General features: G+C 34.4%; 1 protein-coding gene across 3 annotated transcripts in view; it reads left to right on the top strand.

Moving 5' to 3' along the window:
* Window positions 1-24,805, top strand: part of SHOC2 (SHOC2 leucine rich repeat scaffold protein) — a 65,493-nt gene that overhangs the window by 38,081 nt on the left and 2,607 nt on the right. For all 3 annotated transcript variants that reach the window (XM_019646572.1, XM_019646571.1, XM_019646573.1), the window contains exons 4-8: window positions 12,340-12,470; window positions 16,693-16,881; window positions 22,249-22,371; window positions 24,006-24,143; window positions 24,474-24,591. In XM_019646572.1, coding sequence (XP_019502117.1) covers window positions 12,340-12,470; window positions 16,693-16,881; window positions 22,249-22,371; window positions 24,006-24,143; window positions 24,474-24,591 — 699 coding nt within the window. The remainder of the gene's footprint in view (window positions 1-12,339; window positions 12,471-16,692; window positions 16,882-22,248; window positions 22,372-24,005; window positions 24,144-24,473; window positions 24,592-24,805) is intronic.

A 24,805-nucleotide genomic window follows, 5' to 3' on the forward strand; every position in this document is an offset into this window, starting at 1 on the left:
GCAATGATGGTGCCAACTTGGGCCAGTGAAGCAACGTCCTCGACAACTAGATTGAAGAACAAAACGACAGCAACTTGTCTATTCCCGTTACCCCAATTCCCCAGCATTGTTCCCATCCCCCAAATTCCCCAATAAAAATCTTTAAAAAAAAAAAAGTGGGGATACCTTTTTAGTTATTGATGCAAAGGCTACTATAATTTTTATTTAGAAAAATTATACTCATACTTAATTTATATAATTTCAGTAATGAATATTTATAAGGTTATATTGCTAAATCATCTGAGGCCAATGATGATATCTTTTTCCAGAAGGATTTTTGTTTCCTTCTATCAGTACCTAGAGGACCACTTTAATCCATTTATGTTCTAAGGCTTGAGATTTTTCTGATCTCCCAGGTGATTTAAAGGCAGGCTGCAGACTAATTATAGGGCTGTTTTACTTCCAGTTCACACTTAATACTATGGGGCAGCCCTGTAGGGTCCCAGATGGTACCTATTACTAGACTCCGCACCCTTGGCAGGCTCTAGATTTTGACCCTTGGCAGAAACATGCCTTAGCCTTTCAGCTTATCTTCTAGTCAGGGAAGCACTGTAAGGATAAAATCCTCTCCAGTGTTTTTTGCTTGTATCTGGGTTCCCAGCTGGTTTCTGGCCTGGTAATTAGTCATTATCTTGTTAACTCTCTGATTTTTGTTTTAGAAGTGTTTTCAGTATTTTTCAGTGGGAGGGTTTGCTTGAATTACCTACCTAGTCTACTATTACTTGAAACAGAAGCAATTGTTAAGGAATTTTTTAATAAGTTATAATAGACTGTCTTAAGCTACAGGACTATTTCTTTTTATATAAGCAATCTGAGACCTCTTCAGGATATAATATGCGTAGCTAGTCATTGGAACCTATATCTTCTTGATTCTTGGCCCAAAGCTCTTTAAATCACATTACTATTTGTAGTGACAATACACTAAGTATTCTAGTTAACTAATAATTAGATTAGATTCATCCCTGAAAGGCAAGATGATCTGTAATACATAATGAATTGTTCTGTTAATATTTATGGTAAATATTCTACCAAATTTCCTTTGTAAATAAAAGAATCAGATTCCTGGTTCAATGGGGACTGAACACAAATACTTCTTGCTTTTCACTCTTTAAAGGCTATTGAAATGACCCAAGAAAAACAAAGAGCAGTGACACTAGTAGAAAAATAGCACAGAAAAGATATGTGAGGTCTCACAGTAGAGTTCGTGAACTTGTTGCAACAATGTTGCTAATCTTTTTTGATATCAGGGGGATTATTCATTATGAATTTGTACCAATTAGATAAACAGTTAACCAAGTTCACTATTTGGAAGTACTGAAAAGGCTGCGTGAAAAAGTTAGATGACCTGAACTTTTCGCCAACAATTCATGGCTCTTGCATCACGACAATGTACCAGCTCACACGGCACTGTCTATGAGGGAGTTTTTAATCCAGTAAACAAATAACTGTATTGGAACACCCTCCCTACTCACCTAATCTGGCCCCCAGTGACTTCTTTCTTTACTCAAAGATAAAGGAAATATTGAAAGGCAGACATTTTGATGACATTCAGGACATCAAGGGTAATCTGATGACAGCTCTGATAGCCATTCCAGAAAAAGAGTTTCAAAATTGCTTTGAAGGGTGGACTAGGTGCTGGCATCGGTGCATAGCTTCCCAAGAGGGCGAGGGCGGGGGTAGTAATTCAAAGGTGACCATAGTGATATTCAGCAATGAGGTATGCAGCACTTATTTTAGGATGAGTTCGCAAACTTAATTGTCAGACCTTGTATACTGCATCTATAAAACATGATCAGGCTGATAGAAAAAGGAAACAAAGAATATATTTCTTAGAAGATTTTGCCAAGTAAATTTAACAGAAAATACTATATAATATGAACACATCCAGAGATCAAAATAATAATGTGTAAGATAAGTGGAAGTAGCCTAGAATCTAGAACAAAAAGACAGGAAAATACTAAATAAGTGAAAAAAAAACATGAGAGACAGAACGAGAAGTTGTAAAAAGAGAAAGAGGTAATACAGCAAAGAAACTAATAAAATATAATTTTGTAATATTTGCCTGAACTTGACAAAAACTCAGATAATAAGATTGAAATCACTTGCCAAGAAGACATAATGAAAAAATATACATTCTGGTAGAAGTCTTAAAAATTAAACTTAATCATTTCGAAATATGTTATAAAATCTCTTTGTGTAGTTTCAGTTTCAGGGTAATGATGGCCACATATAATAAGTTGGGAAATGTTCCATTCTTTTCAATTTTTGGAACAGTTTCTATAAAATTAGCAGTATTTCTTCCTTAATATTTGGTGAAATTCTTTGGTGAAGCCACTTAGGTCAAGTTTTTTCTTTGTAGCAGTGTTTTTAAAAACAATTTCAATTTCTTTAATACTTTTAGGGCTATTTAGGGTATCACTTTTTTCTTGAGCAAATGATCATTTGTGTCTTTTATGTATAATAATAAATATTATGTAAAAATATGTCCATTTCATTTAACTTGTCACATTTAATAGGCATAAATTGTTTATAATGTTCCCTTATTATTTGAATATCTATAGAATCTATAGTAATGCCACTTCTCTCATTCCGGATATCGGTAATTTAGATCTTCTCCCACTTTTTTTTCCAGTCAGTCAGAGGTATATCAATTTCACTGATTTTCTCTATTGTTTCTCTGATTTTTTATTTCATTGATTTCCACTTTGACCTTTATTATTTTCTTTTATTGGCTTACTTTGAATTTTATTTGTTCTTTTTCTAGTTTCTTGTGGTGGAAACTTTCAGACCTTTCATGTCATACAGGCATTTAGTGCTATGTATTTTACCCTTATGTACTACTTTAGCAGCATCCCACAAATTCTGATATGTTGGGTTTTCCTTTTGATTTGTTCAAAATACTCCCTAATATACCTTTCTGTTTCTTCTGTGATCTCTGGTTTATTTAGAAGTGTGTTATTTAGTTCCCGATATCTCACAGTTTTCCAAGGGTTTTTCTGTTATTGATTTCTAATTTAATTTCATTGTTGCTGAGAACGTGCTTTGTGTGACTTGAATCATTTAAATTTATTGAGACTTATTTTGTGGCTCAGTATATGGTCTATCTTGATTAGTATTCCATGTGCAGCTGAGTATGTGTTCTACTTTGGTTGAGTGGAGTGACATAGATGAGGCAATCAGTGAATTTATTCTTCTACCTGCCCTTTTTTGTCTCTTTTCCTCTTAATTTTTGTTAGTTATACTGTCGGGACATGTAACATTTATGGCATGTCCTGTTATGCTAACTAATCTCTATTTTTGTTTTAGTTTTAATGTTCATCAACAGTCCTGTTGCCATAGTTGCCCCAGTCTCTTGGGGGGCTGAAGTCAACCAATCTGGGAAATGGTTCATGAAAAGTAGTTCCCTAGTTTTTATAACCTTTATACTTGAAGAACAACTTGGATGGATATAAAAGTCATTGGGCTCAACTTCTTTTCCTTGAACACCTTGGTAGAACTAAGAGGTAGTTCTGTCTTCTGGAATTGAATGTACAGAAGCATGAAGCCAGTCCAGTTTTTTCCCGTTGTAAGTGACTTAATCTTTTTGCCTGTTCATTTTTTTGTGTTTTTTTTTTTTTGAAGTTCAGGAATTCTATTATATTTTTCAGTGTTGATCTTTCAGGGTCCATTTTCCTGAGATACTCTGAGCCATTTCAACATACAGGTTTAGTTTTTATTTCAGTATAGTTTTCTTGAATTGCATATTGACATTTTGCGTTGGTAAGTTTTGTTTATTTTGAACAACCAACTAATTGGAACAGTAAAGGAGAAAGGAAAGAATAATACTTAATCTTACCATGATCACTTTTCAGTGGAATGTCACATAAAAGCACATTATAAAAGCAACTTATTTTTATAAAATTAAAGTCCTGCTCAATCTCAGAAAGAAAAATAAGGGTTGTTTGCTCTACTGCAGATCAGACAGGGGAACTGAAATTAAAGATGTTTGAAATGTTATAAATCCCTCTCATTGATGCTTAGTCACTTTGTATTTCATAGGATATCATAGATATTCTTTCTTGTTCTGTGAGTGTATTAAGCAAGTTCTAGCCTCAGAGCCTTTGTACTTTCTGATCGCTTTGCATAGAACTCTTTTCTCCTAAATATCCACATAATTTCCTCCACTCTTTCAGCAGATCAAATGGATATATAGGGCATGGTCATCAGTCAGCCCTTTTCTTACTTTCAGCAATAGTGTGACATTATTTTCTTACTTTCAAATAGTGTGACAATATTTTGTTATTTAATATTTTATGAATGTGTTTGTATCCCTATTGTTAAATAACAGTCAAAGGAGGATGCAATTAAAGCACTAAAATGAATAGTCTTGGCAAACAGAACGCATAGGTGGTGGTGCATGATAAAATCTTGCAGTTAGTAGGACTAGGGTCCTTTGGATTCACTTCCTCTGACAAAGAATAACATCTCCATGTATCCTTCTCCCTCCTGGCTTTCTTAAAGATTTTTTTTTTAAACTGGGGAATTGGGGGAGGGGAACAGACAAGTTGTCCTTTTGTTCTTCTGTCTAGTTGTGGAGGACGTTACTTCACTGGCCCATGTTGGCATTGTGATCATTGCGCTCTTCCCAGGTGAGGCAGATCCATCGTCGGCTTCTGGACTGCCGCTCACAGCGGCTCTTGGCAGCACATACTGGCTGCCGGCCGCTCACAGTAGCTTATGGCAGCCCACTGCAGCAGGGGCTGCAGCCTACACCGTCACCGGCGACTGACTGCAGCCCAGCTCCAGATTGAGCTGTTGTTCACCACCTTAGCTGTAGAGGGCAGTGTCACTGGCCCTCATGTGGGATCCGAACCAGGGTCCTGCTGCTCAGAGCTGGTGTCTCAAGCCAGTTCTTAACCAGCGCACCACTCGGCTGGCCCCTCCTGGCTTTCTTAATTTTACATTTCTCTGTTCCATCAGAAGTAATTCTTCTGTATTTTAAGAGTGTTTATTAATATGAAAACATTTTACTTCATTATTAATCTCTTGTAATTAAGATGTTATATCAGAATAACACAAGTGCCTTACTTGTAGCACATTCTACATGGTCAGATTACAAGTATGTATTAGAAATCAGTGAGAACTAGAACATTAACAATATGAAAATTTTTAATATTTTTTATATGTTTCAAAAGTTGTCAACAGAGTACAGCTGTTATTTCAAGAATAATGGCAAAATGAATAAGTAATGTTTATTTAAATTTTTTATAATACGGTAGTCATTTATCATATACTATGCTTGTTAAAACAATTCTTTTGACGTTTTTCATCCATCTTATCCCCAGTACTTTGATTGTATAGCACAAGGTTGAGATTTGGTGAGAAATTTGAACATTTGGGTTTTGGTCTGTTAAAAATCTCTCTAGTCTTAAATGACCTTAGAGATTCTCCTTATTTATTGGAGAAAAGCAATTCACCCAAAACAGATAGCAGACTTCACTAGAATATAGATCACCTGATGCATTCTCCCTTTTTCCTAGTCTGCTTCTTGAATAGTATAACTTGAAATGAAAAGCAAACAAAAACCCAGCACCTACCTGGGGAGTGGCTAGTCCTGCAGCAGCTGCTCTACTGTTTTTCCTGGACTAAAGTAATTTGCCCTAAACTCACAGTTGAAAGTCAGATCTTCTAACTACTATCTTACAATCACTTTCCCCCAAATCACTTTCTTTCCTTTTCTGTTTTTGAATGTGTAGACCGAGATGTTTTACCCCTTTCTGTATTTATCATGAACACTCTTAGAGTAGCTCTCACTGCCATTTACTTCTAGGCCGAGCAGTGCCAGGGTCCCTGACAGCTCAGAGGGTGTGGAGACGAAGCAGAAGGAAATGGGGAGGGAGCAGCTGGCTGCAGTTAAGTGAGAGAGTGCTTGAAAACACAGTTATAGTTTCTCTGAGTGAACCATTAGAATGCCCTGTTGAGGACTAAAAAGTGTATTCTCTTTCATGTAAATATTTTCTAATTCAAGAATCAGTTATGAACTAAAAATATTAAACTTCATTACAACAGTCATTTTATTTCAAACTATGAACCTGATATCTTAAAACCTTCTGAAATCTCTGGTGGTTTTATGAAATTGGGGGCAGGGTTGGGGTGGGGGGAGAGGGAGGGTGTCTGAAGTAGGAAAATATATTTAATTTCTATTTCCTCAAAATGAGATAAAGAGAGAAGTATGCAACAAGACCTTGCCTTCAAGGCTGGAGCGAAGAACAATTCACAGAGGTCTTTTTGTTGCATTGGGCTCTGAAGAAATGTTATAGTAATTATGGTTTTATCAACAAGTAGAGTTTTAGTAGTTAAGTTTTAGGTAATTACAGTGCAGCTTACATATAACAACTTCACCAGTTTTCTTTTTAATAGTGCCATTCTTCTGGGTTTTCGGCATTTAAGAATTGTATTGCTTGCTTTACAGTGTGCTTTCAGTTTTTTAGTTTAATGTTGAAAAACATTGTACCTTTGATATTTCATCATTAGAACTGTCTGTCTTTTCTACTGATTTTTTGCTACTTTGTTAATGTAAGGTTAAGGCTATTTGAAACTTTTACTGAAAAGTTATACTGAGTTAACCTAAAGATGCTGATTATATTTGCTGAAATTGAAAGCATCTAATTTTAATTCATAGCCATTTGATGTTGCCATATTTTAAAAACCTGACAGCATGAAAAAAGCAAGCTGTCAAGTGGAGCACAGAACAACTTACAGTCAAAGTTAAGCACTTAAAAGCTAAATACCAGTGATTGGCAGTGATCAGCCTACATTTATACACAGAATCTCAGCAACATTGATTTTATTTCTTAGTAGCAATGGCTCAACATTAAAGCAAGCTATGGCTTGATTTTGAGGTTGCAGTTTAGTTTGTGGTTAAAACCGCTCATTGAAAAGAGGTTAGAGGTTGAAACCACTGCAGGGGTGAATCATAGTCAATGCCAGACTTCTGATGTCAAGGTTTTTTCTGGCATAAGAGAGTTTTGATATTTCATCCTTAATTTTTTCTTCCACCTATTTTATTTTGTCTGAGAGTAATGGATTTTGTCAAAATGTGGATGACTCTTGGAACATGCCATACTCTCAAGAAAGGGATAAAGGCTTTGCGAATGTGAGTTCTTCCTCAAAAGAGCATATTCATACATTACAGTTTTTAAAGTTCGACCCCTTTTAACACACACACAAGGAAAAAAGAAAAAGTTTAGGAAAGTTAAAAGTATTATTTGTATTTAAATAACCACTGATTTTGGTACTACTTAATGTTATGTGGCAATTTCACCACCATTTTCATTGTGTAATATTTAAATTCTAGAAACCTGATTTTAAAAGTGAGAAATTTAAAGTTATTTTGTCTTTGGGAGAGAAGTTACAGGAATCTGGTTCTATTTACTGTGTTTTTGAGTTGATAAGCATTTAGAATTTGGTTACCATACTAATCTTTGTTACCAGAGAAGGCTTTTAGGTTTCAGTGAGAATAAAAAATGGTTAAAATGTTATATTTGTCTACTGTTCTACTGTAAACAGTGATTGAATGAGGCATGTCAGTTGATGGAGCAACATTATGGGGACTTTCCACTATTCACAAGCCCTTTCCTCTTCTGGCAGATTTGAAAGACCCCTTGGTGAATGCTTCAGCCATTTTGTTACAGTGAAACAGCTTTTTTCTTCCATAGGGAAAGCAGTGGTATGAAGGAGAGAAAGGGTTAGTCTAATTTACTTCCAGTTTTTTTTTTAAGGTTGATTGCCTCTTTTATCTTCAACTTCATGCACAGCAAATTAAAACTTGCAAAACATTTTGAAGTTCTTTATAGTCAGCGATTATCACTGCTTGTAGGAAAATTTCTACTTTTACCAGGCTTGCTGTAGCTATAGTGGCATGGGCATGGAATAGGCAAGAAATAAATTACTGATATCTTTCCTCCTTCACATTTTGAAAGAATGTGAGTAAATAGGCACTGTCCTTCAGCTTTGGTACGAATGAAATTGATATAACCTTGTGGTACTATCTGTCAATATTTAAAATATCCATATCTTCTCATACATCAGAAATACTTTCACATGTATACAAAGATATATGTGTATAAGGTTGTTCATTACAGAATTCCTTTTTAAAAGTTAGAAATAAATGCCATCAAATTGGGAAATGATTAAAGAGATAATGGTACAAACACATCATGGAATACTTTACAGAGGTTAAATAAAATGAGGTTTATCATTTATCAGTCTTTACTATGACCTGTTATAGGGAGGGGAAAGCATATAGAGTGATCCCATGTATATTAAAAACTCAAACATATTTGTATGTGTACGTAAATGCTTAGAGAAAGATCTCAATACGTATGTATTAGACTAAAAACCAGGTTGTCTGGGAAGAGAGTAAGATGCATTCATATATTTTGTAATCTAAAAATTATTTGGTGGGGTGGATGAATGCAGAGTTGGAATTGTTTTTTGTTTACGGCTGATATCTTAGATTGGGCTGCTTAGAAGTTGGGTATCGTAGAATAAAATTATTGCAAATATTTGTAGAAGAATTAATTTGTATTGAGATAGACCTGGAAAATCTGATGTATATTTTAAAATCATGTTTAGTAAAGTCTATGTTTCATAGACATGCCATTTTAGAAAGGAAGGCTACTGAAATGTTTTAGCATCTGTAATTATTAAGAAAGTATGAATGAATGTCTGTTGTGTGCTTAGCAGTAAAACAAATTCTATAGGGAGATAGAAATACATAGCAAAAGAGTTTTCAAAGTCTGTTGGGGGAGCTAACTAATCCATGCAACAACTAACAACTTAAGAGCAAATATAGTTAAATGCCAGTTTATGGTGAAAACAGTATGCTGCCAAGAGACCAATTTATAGGGAGATCAATTAGATCTTGATAGAATGTCCAGGGAAAGCTTCCTGAACAAATGTGTTGGACTTAGTATGGAATAAAAATATATTCCATGAACACAACAGCATGGACAGTCAAACAGCATGAAGTAAGAATAAACATATTTTTCTTCTGTGTCAGAATAAAACAAGCTAACTGGAGTAAAGTCAATGAAGACCTTGAAAAACGATTACTTGATAAGGAGCCAACTGAGCTTGAATCTAGCTCTACCACTAACTAGTGGGTGACTTCAACAAGTCACTTCACATATTTTATGCCAAAGTCCATGGTGATTACTCTCAGATGGCTCTTATTGCTGCTTCTTGGGTATCTTTCTCATCTTTTGTCTTTTTTTATCAGGATGCCTATTTAAAACTTCAAACCAGCATGCTCTGTTTTTCCCACAATTTAGCTCCTATCCTCATTTTATGGAAAAGATGAGCCTCACAATGTAAAGTGTCCAAACATCTTAGTATGTTTTACATTAGTAAAAAACATCTCCATAATGTAAAACATTCATTCAAAAGAAAGGATGGTAGAAAAATATCGCAATGTTTAAAATTAAAATAACTTGAGAATTAGATTTTTCTTTATCAAAAGGAAGTTTCAAAATTATAAAACTATAGAAAAGTAGGAAAAATGTAGACAAGTTCAAAGAAAAATATTTTAATCCTCCATAATTCTACCATTGCACAGATAACTCTTAGTTTTGATGTGGTTTCTTTCCAGTCTTTTTGCATGCATGTGATTTTTACATTGTTGAGATCATACAAAATATAGTTTTATCTTGCAGTTTTCACTTAATGTTGTAACTTAGTCCTCTCTTAAAAATTTTTGTATCATAATCTTAATAGGTACAGAATATACCAGAATATAGACACACCATTAGAATAAAATCATGTTTTGAATATCTGTTATGTATCAGCCATTGTGCTAAGTATCTTCCACACATATTTAACCCTTAGAGCAACCTTGTCAGGTATTAGGCATTATCCCCACTGATGGATTAGTAAGGAACTTGTCCAGGGCCACATAGATAATATAAAATCCTTTGTATTTTCTGTTACACCTGTGATGCCTCCAAGCTAAATAATTATTAATCTATCCTTGAACATATAGGTTGTCCCTATTTATAGCCATTGGAAATAGAACTATAATTAATATAGTTAGTCATAAAGCACATTATTTTCTGCCAACCCAACTTTTAAGTAACATTTGTATCATATTCAATGTCATAGTACAGTGATAGCAATAGTAAATTTTATTCTTGCCCTTAATTTTTAATCTCGAAATTCTCTGGAGCTTTGGAAAGTTACCCAGTCCTCTGCTTGTTTTTATTTTTCCCCCCAAAATTGACATCCCATTAGAGTGTCATCTGAAAGGCACCAATGAAGCATCCTTAGTTAATGTAGAAAACACTTTAAAGACAAAATTAAGTTGTCTTTGCTAAGTGGTAGTTTTTGTTGCTTTTGTATTCAGTTTTCTGCTGATTAGAATCTTACTTAATCAGAACCATCAAATTCTTGGCTCAGCTTCCAAACACTATTATAAGAAAATAATGAAATAAGCATAGCATACCTTTGGAATAGTTCTAATTGTAGGAATTAAAATGGTAGCTAAGTTTTTCTTTCTTTTTAAAAATTTTTTGCATTATAGTTGGCTAGACTTATGGTATAGAATTATCAGAGTATATTCATTATAAATGACTAATTCTTACCTTGAAAATGTAAAGGGTGAAAATTAACTCCGTTTAGTCATTTCCTATAACTTTAATCACTGATTTCTTTAGCAACAGAGGAATATGCAGACAAGTGATAACTATTGTAGATGAGGGTTATGAGGCATAGTGACAGCCCTCCTAGGGTTTCAAGACTTAACTTATGCTACAGGCTAATAAATGCTTTCTGTAAGCATTGTAGTAACTTTGCATCTAAGAAAGTTACTCATGCAACAACTTTTTGAAAACGAGACAAAGGAAAAAGAAAGAAATAGATAAACATCAGAAGGTTGCTGAAAGTTGACAGGCATCAAAATATTGTGTGACACAGACATCGACTTCTATAGTTTCTAACACTAGTAATATTGTTTAATTTTAAACCAGAGGCTAATTTGACATTTAAACCTTGGCCATCTAAAAATGTTATAGCAACCGTTGTAATTTGAAGTCAGAAAAGAAATTAACTAGTCATGACAAAGAAATACTATATTTTCATCACTGTTTATTTATTTATTTTGGGGCACTTTCAAAGTGCTATTTTCTAATGTGTTTTGTTTGGGAAATTAAATTTGATTTAAACCTTTTATGATAGCAGATACCATATTCATCCATGTAACTTACCTCTCTGTAGCTTGCCATATATGTAGTCTTGGCAATAAAACTAGAAAATGCCTGTTTTTCTGCTCTTTTTTATGTATTCAGTGGTGGCTAATCTGTGCTCAAGCTTGTATATGCTTAGATAATAAGACTGTAATTTCCACTTTTCTTTGTAACTTTAAAAATAATTTTGAGAAATTATTTTTACCATCTGGTCAACTTTTCAGAAAATTTTGGAATGTTTATATTTAAACTCATGGAAAATATTGGACCTTTTTCATATCATAAAATGTGTATCATATTTTAAATAATACCATTTTAGAAATTTGGAAATTTCTTCAAAATTACATGTACATTTTTTATATATAACCACTTGTTTCATGTTGGATCATCATCACATAGATACAAATGGGATAGCTATATAAATTTAAAATATATACTACCGTATTTCCCCATGTATAAGATGCTCCCATGTATAAGATGCACCTTAATTTTGGGGCCCGAAATTTGAAAAAAAAAAAAAGTATTACATAATGTTATTGAACTCACGTTTTAGTCATCATAAAATTTATACAACTCCTCATCACTGTCAAAACTCCCAACCATTAGCTTGTCATCTGTGTCTGATGACGAATCACTGTCTTCACATATTGCCTCGTCCTCAGTTCCCTCTATGGCATTTGAAATCTACAACCACTGTATAAGACACACCCAGTTTTTAGACCCCAAATTTTTCGAAAACAAAGGTGCGTCTTATACATGGGGAAATACGGTAGTTGATGTTATTAGGCTTTATCTAAAGGTTAATTTGTTATTAAAGTATGCCAGCACTTTCTAATAATTCATTTTTAAAATTGACTTATAGCTGTGTATTTTATTATTCCTGTAAGACAGATGGCCACAAAAGTGGTTTCAATTTCTTCCTAATTGACAAAATGTAGTGTGCTGTTCCTTGGTACCAGAAGTCAAGGATTGTGCTGAAATAATGTTTCACAGTAATTCATAAATATTTGGTTGATAGCCTAGGACAGCAAGAGGCTTATCATATTTAAAGAAAATAAATTCTTTTATTTTGTGTTCACAGGAAATCTGTCCAGTTTAAATCGTCTTGGTCTGAGATATAACAGACTGTCAGCAATACCCAGATCACTGGCAAAATGCAGTGCACTTGAAGAATTAAATTTAGAGAACAATAACATTTCTACTTTACCAGAGGTAAGAAGTGGATTAGGGTAAATGCTTGAAACAAGCCTGCAAGATAATGAAGGGGAAACTAGCAAGTCTTTACAGCTGGGTAAATCATTTGATGATTGAGATTGCCTAAAATGAGTATGCTATGAATATATAGGCACCACTAAGATAAAAATTCCAAAGAAGAAAGAATAGGTATGATTATAGGAACATACTAATTTTATTTTTGATATGCAGAAGGAAGAGACCTTTCAAGGGTTGAAAATTGGTGTGCTACATTCCCCTCTAGCTCCACATAAATCTTTTTCATTTTGAGAACTGGCAATAAAAGCTATTAAGGAAAAGTTGTATGGCTGGTTTTAAAATTCAACTACCCCACCCCGTTCAGTTATTAAACAAAGGTACTGTAGAAAGATGATAAATGAAAGAATGCACTACATAGAACACACTATTAATTATCCTGATTATTAGCTACAACACTCCAGTGGCCCAAGTTATTACCCTGTTTATCCAATAATATCAAAGCCGTTTAGCATCTCAGTCACCAAAATCTGTTATTTTTAACACATTATTTTTAATTTGGGTTTTGTTGGTTCTATTAGAAAAATATTTTCACTTGTTTTGCTTAGAGATTAATTGGGCAAAATGCAATAAGTCTTTTGTTTTTTAAATTCTTTCTCAACTTTGTTGATTAATTTTTCACTCTTGCCTTTCCTTCTTTTGCTACCTACTATTTTAGCATACCCAACAACTTGTATGTTTACTTAATGGTTATTCATGCATGATATCTTATTGTAGTATTCTGACATAATAGAATGGAATTGTGGACTTATGGATTGATTGAGCTTTTGCAAAATATTTTTTGTTCTAACGATTAAAAGTGTCTAGTGTAAGTGGTCCTATATGTTTAGACTATTGCTAGTTTTCCCATGTGTGTGTGTTTGAATTAAGAATAAAGGTGCTTTGGATAAATGTTTTTCAGATTTATGCTTTGATTCATAAAGAAAAATTGGAGTAGATGAAACTATTGGTTTGTAGCAGTTTATAAAATAAATTTATTCAATTGATTTGGCTCTTTATTTCTTATACAGGTATAAAATAGCACCTATTAATTTGGCTCCTATCAATCTGGGTGTTTGGGGTTTCAGAAAACAGCTTGGTCAGAGTACAAAAATGAGTTTCCCAGGATTGTAGTTTCCAGTCTGGACCAGTTCACTTAAACTACCATGACAGTATCTCACCTGTGGCAGAGTACTGTTGTTAGTAGCAGTTTAAGTGGGATAAGGAATAGAATCCACAGATTGTAGATAGAGCCCTGACAACTCAACTGTCTGGGTTTTTGCCTTTCTGTGATAGTAATTTAGAATGATCAAAATGGGTGAGGTTCTACTGTTTCATGTCATCATCCCTTTTTCTAACAGTGATTCATATCCAGAGTAAGACAAACAATTAGCACATTAATTAGACCTTGTTGGGATGCTTTTAGGGTGTAATTTGTGAGCTTAAGTAAGATTGACTGATTTTACAATGTCGCTGTGCCTAAATATAAAGACTGGGTGTATATCAAATTTTTCAAAGTTAGAAACTTAAATTTATTTATATATCCAGTCTTACTTTCAGTGAAGGGAAACTAATAATTATTGGGTACCATTTAGGATACAGACATTGTGATAAGTACGTTTATATATAATATTTTGTGAGTGAAATAAGTCAGGATTTATTTTTGATAGGAATAATAAAGAGGACAGTTCTCTTCACTCTGGTTGTGGAAGAAGGGCTCTGTGTGTGTGTGTGTGTGTGTGTGTGTGTGTGTGTGTGTATTTAAATTGACTGTTTTCAGATAGAGAAGATATGGGGGGAAACCCTTGATTGGCCTTGTCCAAATATGAGAAAGCATTAAACCTTATTTAAAGATAGCATATGTGCTTTGGAAGAGCATTTTCTTAATGCATGTGTCTAATTATCTGCATTTATAACAAGCACAATAAGGAAAACATTAAAATCCATTAGACAGCTCTTACTCTAGACATTCAGGCTGGGTTAAGCAAGAAAGATCAGTAAAGTGATTTTCAGTTGGGGCTCATATTGCTGAAATCAGAGCTGACAGGATGACTATATACTTTTTCATTTGAAGACTCTGAAAATGGACTAGTTTTAATGTAGACATATATATATAAGGAAAAGGAACTTAATAAATTTAAGCACATATGCTCAAGGCATAAGGTTAGGAGCTCTATACATATTACCTCATTTAAATCTTCACTATAATCCTAATTATTGGAGTATTCTTATCAAATAGATAGGGACATAAGACATAAGAAAAGTTAATTTTTTGGCCAAATTTATTGCCTTACATATTTTTCTAGGAATGTGATGAGAGATACACTGATTATCTAATTAATTCACCAAAGGTCACAAAAACTGATAAGTGGAAGATCTAAGATGGGAACCCAGATGTGTCTGACTCTAAACAACCCCAAAGATTCACAATATGACCTAAGAATGAAAGGTTGGAGAGCTGCCTTCTTGTTGTCCTTTTTAAAATATCCTCAGGTATTAACATTTTTTAATAGAAGAAAGTCAATTCAGTAAAGTAAGTCAGCTATAATAATAACATCTTTGCCATGAGACTCAATAAAACTCCTTTATTTTTCAGTAAAGTAGGATACAGACATTTTTCCTGAATTGATTGCCATGCAGAGCTTTCTCATCACTCTTTGCTCTGCTCTTCCTTTTGTCCTTGTACACCAGTAGACAGATGTTAAGTAGCTTCTTAACATTCAGTATAAAGAACAAGTTTCAATTTGCCATATAATTGCACCTTTAATTATATAGTTACTTCATTCCTTCAGCTGGCCTTGCCAATCAACTGACACCTCCTGTATTGAGTCTTCAATTTCCTCATGGTGGACAGCTGGAATTTGAACATTGTTTAAAGCACACAGACACACATACAGACACGCACATAGACACATACTTCACACTTCTTGTTTTCTCCCTACTTGGGCTTTTATTTGAATCCAGAGTGTTTTCTTCTACTTCTGAATATTTCATTTTTTTTCATCCTTCAGCATCTAGCTCACTCTTACCCTCCTTCCTGTTTTTCCAGTTATTCCAGTATTTCTTTGTTTCTTTGACTTTAAGTAGAGAAGGGACTTAAATGCAAGTACTTATTATATTCTAGATATTGTAAAGCTATATATGTATTTTATTTCTTTAAAAAGTCTTCACTGCAACCTATAAAATTAAGTCATCATCATTTACAAATGAATAAACTGAGGTTCAGAAAAACAGCTTGCCAAAGTCACAAGCTACTAAAACATCCAGGATTCAAAACTATTTTGTAGCCTATACCAGTGTTTCTCAAACATTAATGAGCATACAGATCACCTGGGAATTTTAGCATTCATATTTTGATTCTATAGGAGTGGGGCCTAAGACTGCATTTCTAACAAGCTTCCAGGGGATGCTGACTTGTTCTTCCTTGAACCAGACTTTGAATAGCAAGAGCCTATTTTATATAATTTATTGTTGAATATATGCAGTTATATATTATTTTCTTTTTCCTATCTTTGTGCTTTATTTCTCTAAATAGGGTTTAGTCTTAACGGCAGAGATTCTTTTATAAAACCTGAACACCTAGCACCGTGGTTACGTGGTAGGAGGCTGAATTAAGGGGATATAGGGTTATGTGCTAAATAAATACTTACTTGATAGATGCTTATTTCCTCAGAAACTTTACCATATGGAAAAGCAGTGTATTATACAATATCAGGAAGTATTATCATCTTCTGAATTTATTATTCCTAAAAGGAACCATTAAATTACTGATTAACAGATTACTCTGTGCCAGGCATTATGTTAATAATAATTTAGAGATAGGTGCTTAACTAAGACTTGGAAAGGATTGGTTACACAGCAAATGGCAGAGCAAGGACTCAGACCCAGGACTGTCCAATACCAAAATTTCTGCTCTATCGAGGTCTCACACTGGCCACTCATGAGGCACCTCTTACCCACAGACATATTTTCTTTATAGAGTGTTTTAAATAAATTTAGCCAAAGAATAAAAATCAGGAGATTTCATATAAGTAAATGAATTTTCTGTCTCTTGCAAAATCTGAAAATCCGACTACGTCGGCTCTAAATTTCTGCAAGGCAGCAATTATGTGGGACTGCTGCTTTATACTTGACAGAATAAGTCTTATTAGAGTTCTAATTCTTATGCTTATTTCATTTTTTACAGAGTCTTCTATCAAGTCTTGTGAAACTGAATAGTTTGACCTTAGCTAGAAATTGCTTCCAGTTATATCCAGTAGGCGGTCCGTCCCAGTTTTCCACCATCTATTCCCTCAACATGGAACACAATCGAATCAATAAAATCCCATTTGGAATTTTCTCCAGAGCGAAAGTATTAAGTAAGCTGAATATGAAGGTAAGCCACTGTTTGTATTAGTGGGGAAAAGCTATTATTACTAGCACTTCTAATATTTATGTTTTCTCTATCAAGTGTGGAGAAGGGGTGCTTGTTTCTTGCGGACAGGGTCTAAACTGATAATAAGGATACATCAGGGCAATTGGTATTAGATAACAAATACCTTGGAAACGTGTCCTAAAGAAATAGCCACGAATGTGCATAAAAGCATAGTTGTAGGGATATTTATTGCAAAGCTTTCTATTTAATTGGTACCAACATATTAATATTAAAAGAGATTTCATTTTTTAAAAGTACTGTAGGCAGACCTCATTTTATTGCGCTTTGCTTCATTGCACTTCGCAGATAATGGGTTTTTTACAAATTGAAGGTTTGTGGCAACCCTGCATTGAAGAAATCTATTGGTGACATTTTCCCAGCAGCAAGCATTTGCTCACTTACGTCTCTGTGTCACATTTTTGTAATTCTCGCAATATTTCAGACTTTTAAATTATTACTGTATTTGTTATGGTGATCTGTAATCAGTTATCTTTGATGTTACTATTGTAATTGTTTTGGGGCACCACAAATCACACCCGTATAAGACGGTGAACTTAATTGATGAATGCTGTGTGTTCTGATTGCTCCACTGACCTGCTGTTCCCCCATCTCTTTCCCTCTCCTCGGGCCTCCCTATTCCTGAGACACAACAATATTGAAATTAAGCCAGTTAATAACCCTTCAATGGCAAGTAACTATTCAAGTGAAAGAAGAGTCGTACATCTCTTACTTTAAATGAAAAGCTAGAAATGATTAAGCTTAGGGAGGAAGGCTTGTTGAAAGCCAAGATAGGCCAGAGCAAGGCCACTTGCAGTAGTTAGCTGAGTTGTGAATGCAAAGGAAAAGTTCTTGAAATTAAAAGTGCTCTTCCAGTGAACATATATGAATAATAAGAAAAGAAACAGCCGTACTGTTGATACGGAGAAAGTTTTAGTGGTCTGGATAGATCAGATCAGCCACAACATTCCCTTAAGCCAAAGCCTAATCCAGAGCAAGGCCCTAATAACTCTCTTCAATTCTGTGAAGGGTGAGAGAGGTGAAGAGGCTACAGAAGAAAAGTCTGAAGCTAGCAGAGGTTGGTTCATGAAGATCTAGCTAGGATAATTCATGAAGGTGGCTACATTAAATAACAGATTTTCAATGTAGATAAAACAGCTTATATTAGAAGATGCCCTCTAGGATTTACATAGCTATAGAGAAGTCAATTCCTGGCTTTAAAGCTTCAAAGGACAGGCTGACTTTCTCATTAGGGACTAATGCAGCTGGTGACTTCAAGTTGAAGCCAATGCTCATTTGCCATTCTAAAAAATCCTACAGTCCTTAAGAATTATGCTAAATCTGCTCTGCCTGTGCTCTATAAATGGAACAACAAAGCCTGGATGACAGCACATCTGTTTACAACATAACCATGTACTGAATTTTTTAAGCCCACTGTTGAGACCTACTGCTCAGGAAAAAAGATAACCTTTTAAAATATTACTGCTCATTGACTATACATCTGTTCACTCAAGAACTCTGATGGAGAGGTACAGTGAGATTAATGTTTTCATGCCTGCTAACACAACATTCACTATGCAGCCCATGGAACAAACATACATCATGATTCCTCTGATGGATCTGGGCAAAATAAATTGAAAACCTTCTGGAAAGGATTCACCATTCTAGATACCATTAAGAACATTTGTGGGCCGGCCGACTGGCGCGTTAGTTAAGAGTTGGCTTGGGACGCCAGCTCTGAGCAGCAGGGCTCTGGTTCGGATCCCACATGAAGGCCAGTGACGCTGCGCCCTCTACAGCTAAGATTGTGAACAACGGCTCTCGACCTGGAGCTGGGCTGCTGAGAGTCGCCGTCGGGCTTAGGGTGCAGTGGAGCTGCAGTGGGCTCCCATAAGCTACCGCAAGCAGCCGGCCGCCAGCGTGAGCTGCCAAGAGCCGCTGTGAGTGGTGACCGATCTGCCTCACCCAGGAAGAGCACAATGATAATACCAACATGGGCCAGTGAAATGATGTCCTCTGCAACTATGCTGAAGAACCAAAGGACAGCAACTTGTCTGTTCCCCTTCCCCAATTCCCCAGCGCTGTTCCCCTCCCCCAATTCCCCAATAAAATCTTAAAAAAAAAAACAAAACATTTGTGATTCATGGGAAGAGGTTAAAAAAATATCAACATTAACAGGAGTTTGGAAGAAGTTGATTCCCTCATGGACTCAACCCTCATGGATGACTTTTAGGGGTCAAGACTTCAGTGGAGGAAGTAACTGCAGATGTGGTGGAAATAGCAAGAGAACTAGAATTAGAAGTGGAGCCTGAAGATGGGACTGAATTTCTGTGATCTCATGATTAAACTAATGGATGAGAAGTTGCCTCTTATGGATGAGCAAAGAAAGTGTGGGGTTTTTTAAAGATTTTTATGGGGGAATTGGGGGATGGGAACAGCGCTGGGAAATTGGGGGAAGGGGAACAGACAAGTTGCTGTCCTTTTGTTCTTCAGTGTCACTGGCCCTCATATGTGGGATCCGAACCAGGGCCCTCTGGCGTCCCAAGCCAGTTCTTAACCATCGCTCCACTCGGCCGGCCCAGAAAGTGTGTTTTTGAGAGGGAATCTCCTCCTGGTGAAGATGCTGTGAAGGTTATTGAAATGACAACAAAGAATTTAAGATATTACATACACAAGTTGATAAAGCAATACCAGGGTTTGAGAAGATTGACTCCAGTTTTGAAAGAAGTTGTTGGTAAAATGCTATCTATCAAACAGTGTCACATGCTACAGCGAGATCATTTGTGAAAGGGGGAGTCAATTGATGTGGCAAACTTCATTGTTGTCTTATTTTAAGAAATTGCCACAGCCACCCCAGCCTTCAGCAACCAACACCATGATCAGCCAGCAGCCATCAACATCCAGGCAAGACCCTCCACTAGCAAAAAGATTACGACTCTCTACAGGCTCAGATGATGGTTAGCACTTTTTTAGCATTAAAGTATTTTTAAATTAAAGTATGTACTTTTTTTTTAGGCATAATGCTATTAACACACTTAATAGACTACAGTGTCATGTAAACATAACTTTTATATGCACTGGGAAACCAAAAAATTCGGGTAACTCACTTTATTGAGATATTTGCTTTATTGTGGTTTGGAACCACACCCACAATATCTCTCAGGTATGCCTGTATATCTTCAATGAAGCCATTAAAAATACTCTAATTTAGAAGAATGTTAAATACCAGTTGAAATATTCTCAGTTTAAGTTGGAAAAAGTTAAAGCATGTGAGATTTTTTTCCACACATAGTTTTTAAAAAGCTGTTTTGAATGTGCTTAATTACTCATATATGTTAAATATCTATAGATTTATATGCATGTGTGTGTGTGTGTGTGTGTGTGTGTGTGTGTCTGTCATCAGTGTTTACCAAAATATACTGTTTATCTTTGAATATCAGAATTATTTATGTGTATCTTTAGTTTCTTTTTGCTTACCTATATTCTGTACAGTGAATGAGTTTTACATTTGTAATAAGGAAAAAGAAGTTTATTGCAAAAGGAGGAAAGAAATGAAAAAATGATTTGTTCAGTGATTTAATTTTTAGTGAGGTGGTAAGTAAATTGGCCACATAGCTACTAATTCATGGCTGAGATAGGAATTCAGGAAACCTATATTTCCTGCTCCCAGGTATAGTGTTATTTCTGTTTTATCATAATACATCCTTTTCTCTTTGCTGAACCATTTCAACATAATTGTGGTTCTTTAAACTACAGTCTAAATGTATATTTTCTTGCTTCTATCTATACTTGTTCATAAATATATGTATCTTTTTATCGTAATTCTTTGGAAGTATATACTAAGTGACCTAGTGGAAATTCAAAATAATCTTATAATCTGAAACAAGTGTAAAATTCATTGTTAATCAGTCTGGTTATATGAGATTTGGCAGTGGTAATATCATTAACATAATGTTCAGTTTGTAATAAGAGGCTTGGAACACAGCAGCTCAGGTGTTCATTCATTTTTGCATTTGGTTATACATTTATATAGATGTGATGTTATTGTAATATGTTAGCTTGGAAAGGCTTGCTGTTTTTAGTGAAATAATAAAACTGCATAGAGCTTTGTCTTAATGTTTCTTCAAAATCATGACAAATGTTTAAAACTTTTTCTTGAAGTCAAATGAAGCCTGATATATTCCTCCTCGTATAAGCACCAGTAGTAAATGTTTTTAATGAAAACGTTTTATCATACTATTAACTATCAGTTTGGGCATAGATAATTTAAATATTATAAAATACATAGGTAATAAGTTAAAATATTATAAAAAAGGAAAAACTTGGTTTTCAAATAGATGTTTACTACTTGAGATTTCTCTTATGGATGATTTTTGTAAAATGAGACATTGCAGAAAAATTTAAAAATACAGATTAACAAGAAAGACAAAATAATCCCACCAATGAAAGGTATCAAAGCATCACTGTTAACATATTGGCATATATCATTGATACCCAACTGGGGTACTGATGGTCCTTTCACAATACCAATACCCCCTAACACACAACAGTGTGTTCAGCTGTTATTGTGTTTTATAAACAAAAATGTGTTTTGTAAACAAATATGAGGAAGCCGGAAAAAGAAATAGTGAATCACTGGCATATATTTCTCTTTTTTTTTTTCTGTGTATAGCTGAATCTAATTTTTAAACAAAATTAGGATCACACTATTTTATCGTCTGTTTTTATTCAATGATCAATATATTTTCACCATCTTTACCATCTTACAGACTTTTAAAGTAAAATTGTGGATAATTGAATGATTTAGTTTGCTGTCTTATTAAGGCTTTTTTCCTCTTGCACTTTATTGCTTAGCATCTCTAGAATTGCTAAGCTTATCTGGTTTCCTTGTAGGCTGTAAATAGATGTTTATTCTTCCGTTGTGCTCATGAGCATCCACTTTTTATTCAGTGATTTCTGTACATAATTGTGAAATGGGGAAATCATCATATTTATCACTGGGACCTTTGAAATATCAAGTGTTGGTCTGTATGTTGTATTTTCCTGTATTCAATATCGATAATCATATAAGGAACAAACTTCCAATTTAATCTCAAAATAAAAACCTAATTACTGTAGGAAAAACTTTGGAGGCTTAGAGTTTAGTTTCCCTTCCCTTCCCTTCCCTTCCCTTCCCTTCCCTTCCCTTCCCTTCCCTTCCCCTCCCCTCCTTTGATATCAGAGAGGGAATAAGGTTTCCTGTTTAATTAAGAATTCTCTTTCCATCAGGAGGTATATGTGGAGTTTTGTTTTTGTGGTTATACTTTAGATGCTTCTATTTGTCTTCACCAGGACAATCAGTTAACATCACTTCCCTTGGATTTTGGAACTTGGACCAGTATGGTAGAATTGAATTTAGCCACTAATCAGCTCACAAAGATTCCTGAGGATGTGTCTGGTCTCGTTTCTCTAGAGGTGAGAATAAAAGAGCATTTAGAACTCCTTAGATCCTTCCAACAGTTATCTCACTTATAAAGTTTCCAATTAATACAAGCAGTTTCTATTTGGATGAAGATTATAACTAGAAATGTTAGAGCTCTCTTAAACATACACTCCTACTAGGATGATGAGGTGTTGACTTAATCTGGGCTCTGCTGAATTACTCTTGCCCACTGAAAGTTGGTAGGTTTGAGTGCTATAAAGTATCTTTGAAATAAAACGTCTCTAAAACTTGGCACCTTTTAGAGCATATTTTTTCCTTTAATTGTTTAAGAACTCTGCACTGTTGTCTATCAGAATGACTGTGGATTCCTCCGACTGTCATTCAGAACCCTTCATATGATTCAGGCCTACTTTTCCATTCTAATTACCCATTTACTCTTTACTAGTTAAATAGATTATTTTCTTTGTTGGAAACGTGCATATTTCTAGCTCCATACATTTAGTCTTACTGTTCTTAATATATAATGCCCTGTTCTCATTCCCTTAATTTTTCCTTCTAAATTCTTTTCCATAATTAAAAATCCATTTTACTGTCACCTCCTTAGTCAAGTATGATTTCTCCTGCCTCTGAGTCCCTAGAATTTTCATTCTTTTGATGAAAAAGCCTACTAATAGTAAATATATATATTTTAAAATTTCCTCTGTATTCATGTTTTAAAAAAATCTAATTTATTTTATTCAGTAATTTGAAGTAGTATGGTATAATGGTTGAAAGATGAGCTTTGAGGCAAAACATCTGGGTACAGTTCCACTTTTGTTTCTCTTTTTTTACGGATTTAACCTGCCGAAGCTTCCGTTTCCTCAATTGTGAAATGGGGATATTATCATACATAGCATTTTCCTCATAAGGTTGTAGTTTGTATTAAATGTGATAATGCACATAATGCATTTATTATAGTGCCCTGCAAATAGTAAACTCAGTAAATGATAACTGCTATTATTTTCTTGGTCTTACTGTATATGTTTATTTTATTGTGGGTAGTATTACTCTGGAGAAAATAAGTTGGCATAAAAAATTAGCCAGAAACTTATGTAGATATTTCCATTTAGTGCTCTTTTCACTATTTCCATACCCAGTATTAGCTCCTTACCCAGCCCCCTCTTCACACCCCCCATTGTATTTTCTCTGAGAATAAGGACTATCTTCTTCAACCTTTTTTCCCTCTCTTTAGTATATTGCGAGATGCCTTGCAATGTAATAAATATACCACAAATAATAACTTTGGATTGATATGTATAGGCAGTTTAGAAGTCAGTTGTTACCTCCTTTAAATAATGGTTTGTAAGGGTTTTGTAATTTACTGTCATAATACTATTAACTATATGAATCTTCATGCAAATAGTTAATAATTTTACATATTTTTTGTAATTTAGTTAAATTTAAATTCTTTCCCTTACTTACATTAGTTTTGACTTAAATCTTTATTTTCAATAACTGGTAATTCTTTAGAATAGTAAGTTAACTGTTTTATGTTATATAATTGAACATTACCTTTAATATTCAGTGTTTAGAAAACTAGCATTGTTTAATAAATTGTAAGCCACACAATGGTAATATGTAATTTCATTTCATGAGTTGCCAAACACTATCAATAATTTATCTTTAGGTTCTAATATTATCAAACAATCTTCTAAAGAAGCTTCCTCATGGTCTTGGAAACCTTAGGAAGTTAAGAGAGTTGGATCTAGAGGAGAACAAATTGGAATCCTTGCCAAATGAAATTGCTTATCTTAAGGATTTACAGGTAAAACATTATTCTGATGATTTTACAGTTATATGATTAAAATTTTTGGGATGCATTCCAAATTGCACATTTTTCTTAAGAATTTGATCTACTTCTTAGACCGAGTAGATTTTCCTGTTATAGCATTAGTTTTATGTTCATGTAACCTATCCGCTTTTGTCTCCCTAACAAATGATATTTTTGGGAAAAAAAAAACTTGAGGGATTCCTTTCCTATCTAATGTAATTTCCCTGTTAATTTACGTTATTGATTTAGTAGATGTATTATTTTAAATTTACATCAGTTGTAGGAAATATATATGTAACCATCTTTTATTTGTTGATCTTTTAGAAATTAGTCTTAACAAACAACCAGTTGACCACTCTTCCCAGAGGCATTGGTCACCTTACCAATCTCACACATCTAGGCCTTGGAGAGAACCTACTTACTCATCTTCCTGAGGAAATTGGTATGAACCCTTTGGATGCTTGACTCTGTACTAATAATTTGCTCTTGTATGTTCATGCAGTATTTTAGATAATTATGACAAATCTACCGTTTTTGTCAACTGAGGTTATAAAGGCTCCCAAGATTTTTTAGAAAGCATCCGTAGTTGGTTGGTTGGCTGTTAGGTTTTGGTTAGGTTTCTTCGGTTAATATTGTATTTCAGAATGTTTTAGCAT

This window comes from Hipposideros armiger, unplaced genomic scaffold (genome assembly GCF_001890085.2).
Source record: "Hipposideros armiger isolate ML-2016 unplaced genomic scaffold, ASM189008v1 scaffold_105, whole genome shotgun sequence".
Classification (NCBI taxonomy): Eukaryota; Metazoa; Chordata; class Mammalia; order Chiroptera; family Hipposideridae; genus Hipposideros; species Hipposideros armiger.